Source organism: Accipiter gentilis, chromosome 10 (assembly GCF_929443795.1).
Source record: "Accipiter gentilis chromosome 10, bAccGen1.1, whole genome shotgun sequence".
Lineage (NCBI taxonomy): Eukaryota > Metazoa > Chordata > Aves > Accipitriformes > Accipitridae > Astur > Astur gentilis.
The window spans coordinates 13885370-13900429 of NC_064889.1; the positions used below are offsets into that span (position 1 = coordinate 13885370).

At 43.6% G+C, this 15060-nt stretch overlaps 1 protein-coding gene across 2 annotated transcripts; it reads left to right on the forward strand.

The window, feature by feature from the left end:
* The first annotated feature begins 5423 nt into the window (after nucleotides 1–5423).
* Nucleotides 5424–10886, forward strand: CTXN2 (cortexin 2). Of its 2 annotated transcripts, XM_049812437.1 has the most exons (3): nucleotides 5424–5707; nucleotides 8606–8661; nucleotides 10488–10886. In XM_049812437.1, exon 3 carries the CDS (start codon nucleotides 10542–10544, stop codon nucleotides 10788–10790), a length of 249 nt encoding a protein of 82 aa, XP_049668394.1. In that variant the 5' UTR covers nucleotides 5424–5707; nucleotides 8606–8661; nucleotides 10488–10541; the 3' UTR covers nucleotides 10791–10886. The 2 variants fall into 2 exon arrangements, with proteins under 2 accessions (XP_049668394.1, XP_049668393.1); XM_049812436.1 differs by lacking the exon at nucleotides 8606–8661.
* Nucleotides 10887–15060: the final 4174 nt, after the last annotated feature.

Sequence of the window (15060 nt, forward strand, 5' to 3'; positions counted from 1 at the left end):
AGGGTGTAAGGCATTATGGCTGTATATTCTTGGCAAGCAGAGAGCTGACAGCACTAATTTACACAGGGAGCTGAGGATAATGGAATATTATTAGTGTTCTTGCATATATATATCTAAATATAAGCAACTGTAAAGGAACTACTCTTAGAATTCTCTTGTAAAAGTAGTAGTTACGGAGCTAAAATAATTAAATGTGTTCCAAGTCTCACCATTCTTTTCAATACGGTAACTCTCCAGTAAATTCAAGTCTCAAGTCCTCACTGACAAATAAGTCATTGCTCTCAACTTGCTAATGACCAAATATGTATCACCATCCTTTTTGAAAGGATCATTTTAATTGGTCTTTGGTTTACCTCAATATTGGTGTTAATTTTGTTTCCAGTTAAGTCACGATCAAAAGCAGTTCATGAACACTTTCATCAGGTAGGACTTGTAAAAAGGTCTATATTCCTGAAAGTCAGTTTGCATGGAACTTCAGAGAATGGGACTTCTGAGCCTCATACATTTTAAATCCTTTGACTTTTTTTGTAAATGACTGTTTTCAGTCAGACATTGTTCTCGTCTATATGATGCCCGCACGGCGAATATGTTGCAAATATTTTTTTCTTGTTTTGTTTGCTATGGCACCTAAACACGATTAGCATTTTCTAGACCCTGTCCCTGCTCCAGAAAGCCCTGAGTACAGCTGGAGAAGTGTTGCTTTAACAACAGATTTGTTTTGTAAGTCATTTGACTTTTGCAGCTCATTAAAAGATTCCTTTTTGCACAGCCACAAGTATTTCCAAACCAGTCTGCATTGCCTAAGGCTGCACCCAACCTACACTACTTTACTTTGTGCTAAAAAAAAAAAATTAACCCTACTCTGCAACTGACACCCTCTTTTGCGTAGCTATAATGGACCTGAAGTAAAGCAAATATTATCTTCCCCAAACGCTCTTTTTGCAATTAAACATGATCTTTCCAGTCTGAGAAACGCGTTGTTGGTTTGTTTTTTTTTTTTACTTTGGAAGACAAAACATTTGACACTTCAAAAGGGCAAACTATCAAATGCAACAGCCTGTCTGCCGGCAGGCATCTTCCAGACTCGCTGCAGCAGAGCAGAGCACAGCCATTTCGCAGCTAGAGCCCACCTAGTGCACAGACCTTCACACCTGCAGCTGCGGTGCTGATTGCTTCTTCCATCGCTCCCAATGTCCTTCCGACACCTTTCCAGTTTGCCTTCTCTGACTTTCTTGCTCCCCCTCCCCCATCCCGAATAAGTCTTCAATAACACTAACTGGCTCAGACCCACCCACCCCCACCCCACCCCCGCTCCAGACAAAAGATAGTACAGATGCCTGCTACAGCAATGAAACTTTGTGCTGAGGCTTTTGCTCTGTGTGTTGTATATTTATAACCAGAAAAACTGTGCAGCATCCTATACCCACAGCGTAGGATCAGTCACACAGGAGACCTGCTCTACTTGATCTGCAGGCATCTAACCTCTTTCCCCTACTGAAGACTTAAATCTCCCTAATTCTCATTAAAAAAATTTTTTTTGCAGTGTCATGCAACTCTTGACCACAGCTTAAGAGCCTAAAACTTAATCATATATTTTTTTACCCCTAAAAGGCTGCATAACACCAGACTTTTGGTAGCACTTTTACTGGTCCTATATGGAAACAATTCACCTTGTCCCCTCTTCCCCCAGATCATTACTCTAGCTGCTGAAGTTACAAAAGAAAAAAACCGAGCAACCTGCTTGCATTTTGGTCCTTCCTTCCTTCCACAACACATGTGGTCCCTAAAGATAGGCTGAGTGTCCCTAACACACCCACCACCTCCCCCTTTCACAGTGAGGCAGTAAACACCTCCCTCCTGCAGATCTAAAGAGAACCCATCCCGTCTAAGGCCTTAAGAAGCCCCTTGCCCTCTCCCTGTTGGCCAGGGGTTTGCCCCAACCCCGAGGTGGAGGAGCTGGGGACACACCTGGGGACATTTGCCCTCCTCACGGACCAACTCTCCTGTCCCACTCACACCAGGTGGCAGTGTTGGTTTTCACTCTATGCATGCACTCTTCCACCTTCCCCAACACTAACACGGATGTGTGCCAGACTTGAAAGCCATGATTTTCAACCTTCTTCAGTTTCTGAATCCCTAAGCTTTGCCTATGTGAAGAGTGGGCCTGTTCAGTTATTACCATGGGGAGATTGATTTGTAGAACTTGTTTTTCTGTCTCGTTCCTGGCAGTCATCAGAGGAGTACCCTACGGACCTCCGGGACTGTAGACCAACACGTTTAAGCCACCAGCGAAGGCAACAGCTAGTAAAAGCATGGCCTTTGGACAAGCACAAAGAGAGATTTAGCTCTTTTAAGACTACAGAAAAAACCATGGTAGAACAGAGGTGTTTATCCTTTTTAAAACGTTAAATACCCTGAATTAAACTACATAAAATAATTCCCACTTGCAATTCTGATCAATACATAAATTAATATATAAGCCTCTCTCTTTCACTGTGCCCCCTCTATTACTGCTTTTACCTCCCCCATATACTATTGCCTTCTGATGACGCATGTTCTCATGAACTTGCTTAGACTTGCTTAAATTTGCTTAGGAGGGGAGTTTCAACTTGATCTGTTTCTTCTGTGCACACTATTCTTCGCTGACTCTACCCTCGTCAGCCCATTTGAAATTTCTAGGAACTAAAGAAAGGGAGAGTTTGCTTGTGAAGGGGCAATCAAAGAGCTGTTTAAAGCTAAACTGAAAAGCAAGTTACAATGGAGGTGGTTATCCCTTACAATAGTTACAATTTCTTGACACTTACACCACTCAAATGATCCTTAAACATCGAAAACTATTAACCAGCTAATAGCTCTAAGAGTTCCCTATTGCCTTTCACTCATTGCCCCCCCCCCCCACTTGGCTTTAAGCGTACTACCCAACCTTAAATTAGGCCAGTTGAATTTGCAAGGTCCATGTACCGAATTATTAGATGATTATAAAATCTCTGTTTCTGTTCATGGGCTCTCCTTTGAGGACACACAACACTCCTCAAAATAAGGATTGAACCAATAGCAAATATGATTGAAGTCAGATGGAAGTAACAGTTATTGTTCTGTTGAATACAAAGAAGATGGAGCCTGATAAAGAAACTGAAAGAGCAGTGAATGCTCCGTTTTCCATTTATCCAGAACCGTTGTATATACACTGCTATCCCATTTGCCTTACAGAAAATCACTGTTCCTGTGCAAGAGCAAAACTAGCGACTTTCAAGTGAAAAAGCAATGAAATACAGGAAAAGATTAATTCATTCCATCACTTTTCCATTTTAAAATATAACCTTTCGAACAGAAACAAACAGTGTTACTTGTCTGCTGATTACTGGTAGCTGAAGAAGGAGGCTTATTCCCTGTTGCTGGTGCCAGTTTCTTTTCCAGTTTCATTTCCATGAAAAGTGGATCTCCAACACATAAAACCAAAAGTAAAGTCTTTAAAATAGAACATGAGTGTCAGATTCCTAGAAATAATCTCTTGATTTCAGCAACCTCTGCCACCCCATAGTACAAGAGGGGCAATTATTTCACGATTAAAAAACCAAAACCTCTTAACATTCACTCCTACCAGAATAATGAGAGGAAAGGATATCATATCTATAGAGAGGAAGATCCCACAAGTAAACCTTTTCCAGGAGAAATGGTAGTGAAAGACCCAGCATCCATGCCCAAAATCTGACAAAAGAGGCAAGACGCATCCACTCAGAGGTTATGAGTTTCTACTGTTAATATTGCCCCTCGTTCCCAGCCAGAGCAGACATAGTGGTTCTGGCTACTCCAAAGACCTACTTACAGTAAGGTTCTCCAAGTAGAGCAATGCTCAACAACTATCAGAGAAGTCTGAATTTACGTCACTCTCCCAAAACAGTTGTGCTATGTTGAGGGGGCATCATGTAATTCTGAGCCCTTGTGTGTTTGTTCATCCCAAAATCCCAAGCCATAGCTGTTTCCCGCTAGCGAGAGACCTTGATGGGACCCCAAGTAAATCAGGGACAGGGCTAAAAAAGAAAACTAGAGCTCCTTAGGAAGAGAAGAGGCTCTTTAAATACATATTCTGAAAGCACAATCTTATACTATTTAAAACAATCTATTTATAAAGTTTTCAGGGATCTTTAAGTATGAGACGCACTTCAAAAATTAGCTTGACTTATAATTTCAGCAACAGGCATTGTTTACCACATGCCTGATGCTGCAACATTAGAAGATCAAACTACTAACCATTAGCGAGTGCACGGTTAACCATCAGTTTAACCATGAGTTCTGTTAGCAGGAGAAAGCTTTTTTTTGAGACTACCCAGTGCTCAGAAGCCCACTGCAGACACAGCAGAAGAATCGGGCATTAAAATGGCTGGCAGCGCAAAACCCCAGCTCGCAATAGGAGGAAAAAAGGTTTAACCTATCCTAGCGTTATTGCATGCAGCAACAAACAGGTGGAGTTTTAAAATTATTTTGTAGAGAACAAATTCTGCTAGTAGCTCTGCAGTAGCCTCAAAAATCTCGTGATGCGTGGCACTATGATCCAGTCCTGTCCCACTGACCCACGTGCACCCCTGCAGGGGCGTGTTCACCGGGGTGGCATACAAGTATGGAACCACTACCATTTGAAACAGATTTGCTGTTTATTAGTGCAATATACAGATGCAGCTTTGGGAAAAGAAATCCTCTTTCCTTCTCCGCCTTAAACACCTGCTGTTGTGGCAAACGGAAGCCTCTCTAATATACAACGAGCATCGGCTAAACGCAGCTAATGAAAGGGCATCGAGCGAGGTCTAGGCTTCTGCACCAACAGCACCTCCCAGCTATACGTCGCCACATGTCCTATCCGTTAACTATTATTACTCTTAGAGCTACTGGGAGGACCCGAGGCCACGCTGCAACTGCAGCCCGAGAGGCTTTTCGCTCACCACGCAAAGCAACCGGGCATCAGCGCGTAAAGCCCTGCTGGCCGATGGCACGGTGGCTCTTCCACGGCGAGCAGCTCAGCCCCGCCGCGCCCAGCGCGGCTCTACAGGTCCCGCTCCCGCAGCGGCGGCAGCGCTGCGCCGCTCGGTCAACGGCGCCCCGCCGCCCGCCGGTACCGGGGCTCCCGGCTCCGGGAGGGCGGCCGCCCCGCTCCTGCGGGTACCGCAGCCCGGTCCTCCGTGGCTGCAGGGACCACCCAGCCTCTGAGGCCCCGATACCCGGCCTGGGCGGCGGGGGAGCGGGGAGGGGGAGGGCTGCTCCCGCACCGCTCCGCAGCGGCCCGGGGCCGGGCCCTTACCGATGCGCCGCACGTAGTGTTTTGCAGGAAGTTTCCACGCTCCTCAGTTTAATCCGTGCAAAGGGGGGCTGGAGAGGAGCGCGGCTGAATAGCGGTGGAAGGGGGCGGGCGGGGAGGAGGAGGAGGAGGAGGAGGAGGAGGAGGCGGTGGCAGCAGCAGCAGCGCCCGTGTTTAATTTTTTAATTAGGGCGCTTTGAGCCTCTCCCGGCGGGGTCGCATCGCCGGGCGGCGAGGGGGGGCCGGGCGAGTCGCCCCCGCCGCCCGGGACCACCGCCCGTCCCCCGGGGCCGGAGCCGGAGCCGTGCGAGCCGTCGGGGCTCCAGCCCGGGCTGTCGACAGCCGGCGAAGCGGGCCCGGAGCCGCGGAAGGCTCCGCGCTCCGCCACCATGGGCAGCGCGGGCGCGGAGGAGAAGGGTTCGTAGCGCGGGCGGCGCGGAGAGCCGGGCCGGGCCGGGCCGGGCCGGGCCGGGCAAGGCGGGGGGTGGGGGGGGAGGCGCGGCGGGGCTGATCTTGCGGCACCGCCCGGCCCGCACCTCCCTGCGGGCGAGGGGCACCCCTGGGGCGGTGGGGAGGCACGGGGGGCGGTCGGCCGAGGGGCAGAGGGAGGGCGAGCGCGTAAATCTGCCCTCCCAGGGAGAGCGGGGCCGATGCAAGCGCAGGCTGTGCGCGCAATCCTACAGCAACAATTGCTTTGCAGGTGCTCGGTCTCTCGCAGCCTCCGTCCCCGGGGAAGCAGGCAACGCTTTCCCACGTCCACAAGTTAAGGATGATGCCAGTGAACGTTTTATTTTCCTGCCTCCCTATAGTATCCGAATCTAGACCACACATGCGAATTCACGGCACACGAGCTCTTATCCAATGCAGACTCCAGGCTTGTGTATTTACTAACGAGAAAATCTCATTTTTGCAATTCATTGCTTGTCTGAAGGCTGGAAGTGTCACTGCCCGGCTGCTGCTTCTTTGCAGGGGAGTGCCGTTTATGTGAAGAAGTGTTGCCTGCACCCTGAGTTACTGTGCTGCAAAAACACTGCCTGGTTTTGTGGGGCTTTGCTCTCCTTGCGGAACAGTTAGCCATGCCTTCGTTTGCTGGGCATCCATGCCCTGGCCTTCCTACCTTACACCTCCCTGTATGTTGTTTTATAAACCTTACCCTGAAGAGACCGTCTTCTCCCTAGCAATTTAGAGAATACAGGCATGCCATGTGCACATGAGCATGACAGGTTGGCTGTGTGATCATAGCGCTGGTTTTGCAGCATTTCTGGCCATGTGTTGTTAACTCAGATAGCTCAGACCCTTTGGAGAATTCCAAATTCATGCCGATTTCTATTTCATTAGGTCGTCTCCATTGCTAATCTTTTCACCCTACCACCTCCTATGCCCAATTCCTGCAATAGCATTCCTGGAATACAGTTCAGTTTCCTTGACCAGATAGTTAAGTGCAAATGAGGTGCTTCTGAAACTCACAGAAGATGCCTGTTTATGTCCCTAACCACACTAACACCTTTTCAAGTCAGGGTTGCTGTCACTCAAACACAAGCTCAGGACTGAAGCCGTTTGAAGTACCTTCAGAATGACTAGATCCACGAGCCAGCAGTTGGGCTGCAGACATCCAAGGGGAGAACAGATGGCAACTGATTTAGTCCATTTTGTTACACGCTATCGTTTACGAAGTGAGTTTTCAGGCACCTGAGACTTAATCATGTCAAGAGGATGAATGCTCCCAGCTTGAGCAGATGTTAAAGGTACTCATTTCCAGTACTGAGCCATTACAAAAAAACCCAAAAAACTACAGGGGGTTCAGTGAGGGAAGGACTGAAACCCAAAATGCAAGGAAGATTATCGAGTAAGTCTTTATTTAACACTTACTGGCTACTTTCTTAATCTTCTTAGTATCTCTGAAAACATGAGGGTAAAGGCTGGGTCTGAAAAAAAGAGAGACCCAAACCACCAAAGAGCTGGGGCTGGGATCTTCAATCCACACCAAATATTAGCAGAGTTGGCCTGGTGATGCTGCTAGCCTAAGAGTTTCAACACCTTTTTTCCACCTGCCCCACAATACTTAGTGGCCATGGTGTTCCCCTTCACCCTCCATAGGTGCAGCCAGCATCCCCAGCTCATATGTCCATTTTCCTTACCTCAGTGGTCTACGTGCTAAGCAATTTTCCCCATTTCTATTTTCTCTAGGACTCCAATTGTTTCTTTTGGCCTCACAAGGGCCTCCAATGGCCTTTCACTTCACAGCAGGATGTTAAGGAGCCTTTCTTTATGCCAGTGTTTTTATATTGGCAATGAATCAAAGGATGAGTAGAGTCTTCACCTATAAGAAAAGTCAGGAGAGATCAGTCTGAGGCCAGCCCCTATAAAATGACTCTGCAGATTCTAACTGATATAATGCCTGTCCCCATCATACTGCCCTAAAGGTTATTTTCAAGGATTTTTGGATCCAGGCCATGTTCGTTAGTATTCATAGTCTTCTGACTCATGACTTGACACATACACTGCAGCAGATGAAAGGATATCTGACTAACTGGGAGAGGACATCTAACCGGTATGCAGCACTAAAATATGAAAACAATAAAAAGGCGCTCAAGGTCAGTCTTGGTACCGCAGTTTTGGTAATACATAATTAGAGCAAATGTTCTGTGAACTTTAAGGCTTCAGTTACAATTTCCGAAATTCAGGACAAGGAAGAGAACACAAAGCTGCATATTAGAGTTTCCCAGAATGAATCCCGCCCCTCTCCCCCCACCCCCCCCCCAGCAAAATGCCTACTGTTTTCTCATGCAGCTCTTTCAGCCAAACTCTTGCCAAATAAGACCAAGATATCCATTTCTTACCACTCCCTGTTTCAGCATCAGTCAAGCCTTGCACAGAGATCTGTCCCATAACGTCTCCTGACAAGCACAAATTCTACAAACAAATCCCACTAATTCCAGTGTGTAACCTGCAAAATTAGTAAGACTGGAAGTCATATTCTTAGAATATGACTATCTATCGTGAAGAAACGTCACCTCAAACACATACATATTTTGCTGGACTCAGCTCAAATGCAGGGTTCTCCATGGCTAGCCTATCCCTATGATTTCTCTCTGTGTCTTTCAAGATAGAAATTGGGGGTTTGGGTCTGGCTTTCCCAGGTAGTGTCAAGATATCATTTTCTAGTATAAGCCTTTAATTTAATTTTTATAACCCAGTGTCCTAGGACTTTTGGAAGGTAATTTTTTTGCTTGACTGGCTCTTGTTCAAATCAACTGATTTGTGACATAAATTTGTGATATTGAACTTTCTGTGATTTTTTTTTTTTTCCTACAGAAGGTCAAACTTAATAGAAAAATTGGAAGTATGCCCAATGAAAATCTGTACAGCAGGTGGGCTTTATCTATGATATATTTTCAGAAAATAAATATTGATTGTTGTTGACATTACTTCTAATTCCCATAGGCTGTATCTTAATCTTTTCTCCAACTTAACAGGAGTTAAAACAGCATGACCCAAAGAGCAGAATATCATTCAAAACAAGGAAGGATCTCATACGCAGCTCTATAGAATAAACAGAATGTTGGTTGTTATGCTCTGGCAAACGTGTAAAGACTGTGATAAGAAACCATATTATTTAATACCTACTATATTGAGGGTTATTGCAAAAAGAAAGCGACTTGTGCCTTGCCCTTTTAATCCTTGTTTTAAAATTTTCGTTCTTTAGGATAATATTCAAAAATCCCACAAATTCTGAAGTGAGAAAGGAGACACTGAACAGGATAAAAGTTCTGTCCATTTCTGTCTTCTCAGGAATACCAAATCTTATTTTTACTTTCCCTGTTGTTATTAATTGTAGGCTATGTCAGGATACAGCTACTTTCAGCCATGACTGCAGTATAGAGATACTGGAGCTCCCTTTAAACTGGCTAGCAGTGCAGGTACCTGAAGCAGTGTAGCCATGGCAGCACAGAGCTCTGAGTGGCCTAATTACCCTGCCAAGAAATAAATGGATACTGGGAATTCCCTGGGGGGAAAGACGGTTGAATTGTTAACAAAGAGTTTTCCCAAGGTGCCTTAGTTAAATAGGTGTTAGCAAGAGCCAAAAAACCTCAGGCTGCAACCTTAGAATGAAAATGCCTTTGTCCTTTGGCACTTCTGATATCCCAGTCCTTCCAGTTCTCCTGCTGTCTATAAAGACAAAAGAAAGATGCGATTTCAATATCTGATGGAAAACCTAAAATAAAGCGAAACGATTCCCACCGCCAACTAAAATCTATACATAAGATCTTAAAATGACAAAAATAAAAGTCTCTCCTGGCTGGAAACACAGAGAGGTCTCCTGGTGGCAACAGCAGGCTGGAGATGCTCAAGCATCCTGCCTCCATAGGACACAGATCAGGGTCAGTCCCCTAAGTTCCACGAGGAGCATGGTCAGTCCTGGTGTTTGCTAGGCCTGTAAAAATGGCAGGATATGTATGTATTTAATGGGGAAGACCACGTAGAAGAAACAAATGAAAGCAAGCTTTAGGGAAGGGAATTTACTTCTGTTACATCTCTTCTCCCACCAATCCTTCCTCAAGTACACAAGAGTGGACATGTATAGAGGAAGGTGAAGGGACAATTTTACCAATATGCTCACTTTCTTACAAGCTCAAAATGCATACAGCATTTTTCTGAAAATGGAGCCCAAGACTTCACTAAAATTGCACACACAGTGTTTTATTTTACAAGTTGTATCTATTTATTTAGATTTATAAGCTAAATTACATGAGCAAAATCCACATTATTTGGCTGACACTCCCTTTGAGGTCAGTGCGAGTTTAACTAGTTTAAGGACTGAGGTGTAAAGCCATTTCACAAAACATACTGGTTTCTCCAGTTGGAGACCTTGGTGAGTATTGCCAAATCAGAATCTGTAGGATTGTGCCCAGTCTGACAAAACACTGTTTGCGACAGCCATGTGCTGAAATTGCTCTGTTTTGAGGAGACAGAAAGCCAGAAAATTATGACTTTGCTGTCTCATCACAGATGCCAGTAAGTGGATGGTGTGTAGAGGCTAAAAGTCGCAATTTTATGACATTAATTTACATGTGAAAAAACAACAGCATGCTACTAAAATCCAAGCTGGTTTTCATTTCCAAAAGTTGGTGTGTTGCAGCTCAGATATACACACCCTATTTAGACCTAACCAAACCGATTCTACTTTTCTATGCAGGCAAAGAAGCAATAGAGGTGAAAATCCCACAGAGTCACCAGGATGTGATACCCAATGATGAGCAGTAATTACTGCAGCAACACTTCAGCCAGCATGAGTGTCAACGAAATGTCTGCCTTCCCTCTGACTTTAGAGCAAAAAACTGGCTTTGCCTTTGTGGGGATTTTGTGTGTTTTCTTGGGACTTCTAATTATCAGATGCTTCAAAATCTTGCTAGACCCCTACAGTAGTATGCCTTCTTCTACGTGGGAAGATGAAGTTGAGGGGTTGGATAAAGGAACATTTGAATATGCTCTTGCATGAAAATTCACAGAATATCCTGCCTTAAATTTGATGTTGATTTCATTTTGGAAACCAACTGTTGTTATATTTGTTATACATACCTGCATTTTGGAGATATGTTGGTGGCATCCATTTTGTTAAATAAATATTTGTTGCAAACTCAAAAGGTACTTCATGTTGCTTTTATTTGAGGAACAGTGGAATGGTAGGTGGTTAACAGCAAAGAAATACTACAATAAACAATTCACTGGAAAGTTATCATAGCCAAAAAGTATTTTAAGAATCAGATGATATCTGCCTCTTCAGGGGAGGATCTCATTTCTACTGTATCTCATGATAGGCTGGAGAGAAAAGTGAAGGACAAAAGATAGGCTCATGAATGGTGGTGAATGCTTAAGTGGTAACTCCCTCCCTCCCTCCTCTGACACCATTTTCTGAAAATCAGAGACTGTACTTGTATACTGAGAATGCAAAAGTGGAGGACAACAAATGGTTGTGGCTCAGAGGAGGTGCCTACAAGAGGTGTGTGTCCATGTTGCTGAGATGAGAGGAACAAGGGTTGGTCCATGCACTACCAATAAGAAATAACAGGAAAGCTAAAGATCACGTCAATTGCTAACTCAGCTCTCACCTTCCAAGAAGAGCAGGTGCTGTACTACTGACTTTACAAGGAAAGCGTACATTGCTTCTCCTGTGTGGAACTTGATGTGGTCCTCTGCAAACAGTGTGTAGCTCATATGAGAGTATTTTTTTGATAGGTCTCCCTTCTCCTGCTCTACAGTGACAGAAAGTCAAACAGAATTAGTGGAAGGGAAACAAACACCATTAAGGAAATTTTTGATTCTACAAACATTCAACAATACAAAACATATTACCTGCTCAGAACTCCAGCCTGAACCAACACCACCACAGTCCCAGTCCACCAATGTCTCCCATATCATTAAAGATTTTAGGTGAAAGAGAAAAAGTGAATGTTAAGTAACCAATCTTACAGTCTAGCTGAATTGGTCAAGGCATGTCAGTTTTTTACTCCACTTGGTTAGGGAAGATGATTCAGTTTAAACTGGAACTTAAACTCTCTGATTAACAGCTCCCTGCAGTAATTACACCAGCTTGGCAAGGCCAAAGCAGAGACAGTCATGCTGCATACCCATTTGTACCCAGCCCCTGAAAGGGACACAGGGCCAGAGCTGACTGGAGATCTCTGTACTCTCCAGCCCTTCTCCATAGCTGGTTCTTCTGTTTGTGCTCCTACAACTCTGCACAGTGTATGATCTGGACTGTCAAACTGAAGAATTGGTCATAGGAGATCCTATCAAGGCAGAAGAACAGTTAAAGCAGAGACTCAAATCTGGGTATTCAAGGTGACCTTCATGTACACAGCTGTTTAGCAAGTGTGACAGTACTTGACAGAAATTCAATTCAGTTTTTAAGAAGGTTGGCATTAGAATTTTAAGCACTGTCACTTTTGCTAAACAGCTCTGTTTGCAACGAGGAGCAAAGACAAGGAGATCAGTTACAGCAGTTGGTTTCTTTTGCATGTATTCTGAAAAATACATATTGTCCCTTTTGCCCTACGTACTAGGCATAAGCAGCCAGCGGAACAGCAGACCTCAAGTACCATTTGGAACACAAAATACTTGATTGTACAGGGAAGGACATGAATCTCCTGTCTGAAGAATATAAGCGAGGAACAGCCAACACTAATCTACACTGGTCCAGTTGAATGATAAAACATAAACAATTTTGTGAATGTAAGAGCTTTCAAACTGCTTCAGATTCTGCATAATAAAAGATGCCAGACCCTCAAAGATTCATTATATTGCATTTATCCTAGTTAACTTAGCCACAAAATCAAAGGTAGATTATCAGTACGCTGATTCATGTGATCTGTTATTGCTGGATAGGATCATCCACTGCAGAGACCTGACACTGCCATTCTTTTTATGTACACCTAATCAGCACAGCTGAGCAACGTGCTGTCAGGTTAGAGTGCTGAAGGTACTTAAGTTATCTGAGTTAAATATAGTTCAGTTATCTCTAAACTACACAGCAAACACAGCAAACATACCCAAAGAACCCCAATACTGTCTTACAACTTTTGTTCTTGACCCAATCTATCGCTGGAAGCAATTATCAAATTCCCTTATGATTACAAATCTTCATCATTTCCTGCCTGCCCTTCTCTGCACCTCCAAAAGATAAGGGAGTCGGCCTTCCCAGAAAGAATACACAGAACATAATTTTTCAAAGGTTTTCCTTAAATATACAGAGTAAAACTTTGAATGGGGTTAGGAGCAAATGGTTCAAAAACACAGGTGGGACAAGAGGACCCACCAATGACTGATGCCGCTGACTTCACTGGAATCTCTTCTGCATAAAATGCACTGAGCAGAAGCCTAAACTCTCATTATCTCTGTTACTATATATGCAGAACTGAAAAATAGGGAGATCATGATCCATGCACAGAGGCATAGCTGGGAGGGAAATGGAGATAACAAAAGTATTTCAGGCCCCTTTAGAAATTTTGCAATGCCATAAACCCAGTAATTGTAATGGATAGGTACATTTGCTGGTTAATAGTTAACAAGCTAGAATGCCTTTCTAAATCACCATCTAGAAATGTTTTGAAAGAGAGGGATTGGATGGCCTGTTCAGTATATTAAGCAGGAGAAAAATCTGGCCAATAAGGTAGAGTCTGTAATGCCTCAAAGAGAGGGACACACTACATGCATGAATAAAAGAGGCAGATTGTCCTTCCCTAAAAACACAGGACTGAATGGTAAGTTAAATTATCCTGAATAAGGTAAACTTGATCATTTATATGTAATGCTTGAATACTAAACACAAAATTAATAGCAAATAACAGTGGAGAGACCTCTGGAAATACACTGTGAAAATCAAAGCATTATTTTCAAGAACAGCAGAAAGGTAAGAGACTTTTCTCTTCATAGCAAAATAGTAATGTTATGGAAATAAGACAGTGAAATTACAGAATCATTTTACTTGGTAGCAAAAGTCTCACTGCCATCAAAGAATTGGGATTTCACTCAGTCACAGGGATGGAAACAACCCTAGTTTCACTGACCTTAATGACAAAAGATTTTTGCTCCTTCATGCCTGAAGATGAAACACTTCCTTACAACTTTAAAAGGCTGAATGAAGCAGAACACTATTATGATCAGAAATGTGTAGTATTAGTAATAATAATAATAATAATAATAATAATAATAATATTGATCATCCAAACCCAGCAGAAGTAAAATGAACTGAGTAAATGTAACATGTTGCTGTGAGGCTTAGAAAACATTAAGCAGGAAAACCAACATAAATATAAGAGGGTTATAAAGTGGTATCATAGAAGAGAGGTGATAGCAGAGTATAATCTATAGCTGATGAAAGAAGCAAGAAAATAGCTTTAGCTATATCTCATACTGAAGATGGAGGACATTTGATTATTAGCTCTTCAAATTATAATTTTGATATGTGATTTTAGAGAAAATTTACATTGCTGAGGTATAAATATTGATGCAGTATTTTATCTTTCAGTGCCAAAGGGCCAAATGCATTTCACAAAATCATTGAGAAATTTAAATTGGAAAAAATCTCTGGAGATCATCTAGTGCAACTTCTTATGAAAGCACAAAACTTGAAAAAATGCCTCTAATGGGCTTATTTACGCAGATTTTCAGTTCATATATTTCTTTATAAAGATATATTTTGTTTCTAAAACTTTCTGCTTTTACATACACTTGCAGAGTTTCAATGTCTAAGCATGCTCTGTTTTAGTCAGTTTGAAAAGACCTGGACTCCTACTGAATTATACAGGTCTATACAATCACACTCCCTTATCTCCTTAGAAGTATGTTTCGAGACATATGGATTGCCGTTGTGTCAATGACTCATTTCAGGGCCATATAGGCCATCCTGTAAGTTGCTGCAAAGGTACTTAACCCACTAAAGGCCTTAAATACAAGTACCCCTTTTGCTCTTGGGGTTTTTGTCCGCTTGTTTGGTTTTTTTGAGGGAGTCTGTGTGGGAAAGTGGAGGTTGGAAGCAGATTGTACAGCTATCCGTTCATCTCTCTATGAGCTGCCACTCAGAAGGACCTAGACATGCTAGAGGAACAGGCCAACAGGAATCTCATGACATTGAACAAGGACAAATGCAAATCCTGTAGCTCAGACAGAATAAACCCCTGCACCATACAGGCTGGGGCCTCACTGGCAGGGAGCAACTCTCCTGGAAGCGACCTGGTGAAGAGCAGGCCACGGAGGAGTCAGCACCATGC

Coding starts and splice junctions, on each gene's coding strand:
- CTXN2 (XM_049812437.1), top strand. CDS start 10,542: ATGATGAGCAGTAATTACTGCAGCAACACTTCAGCCAGCATGAGTGTC.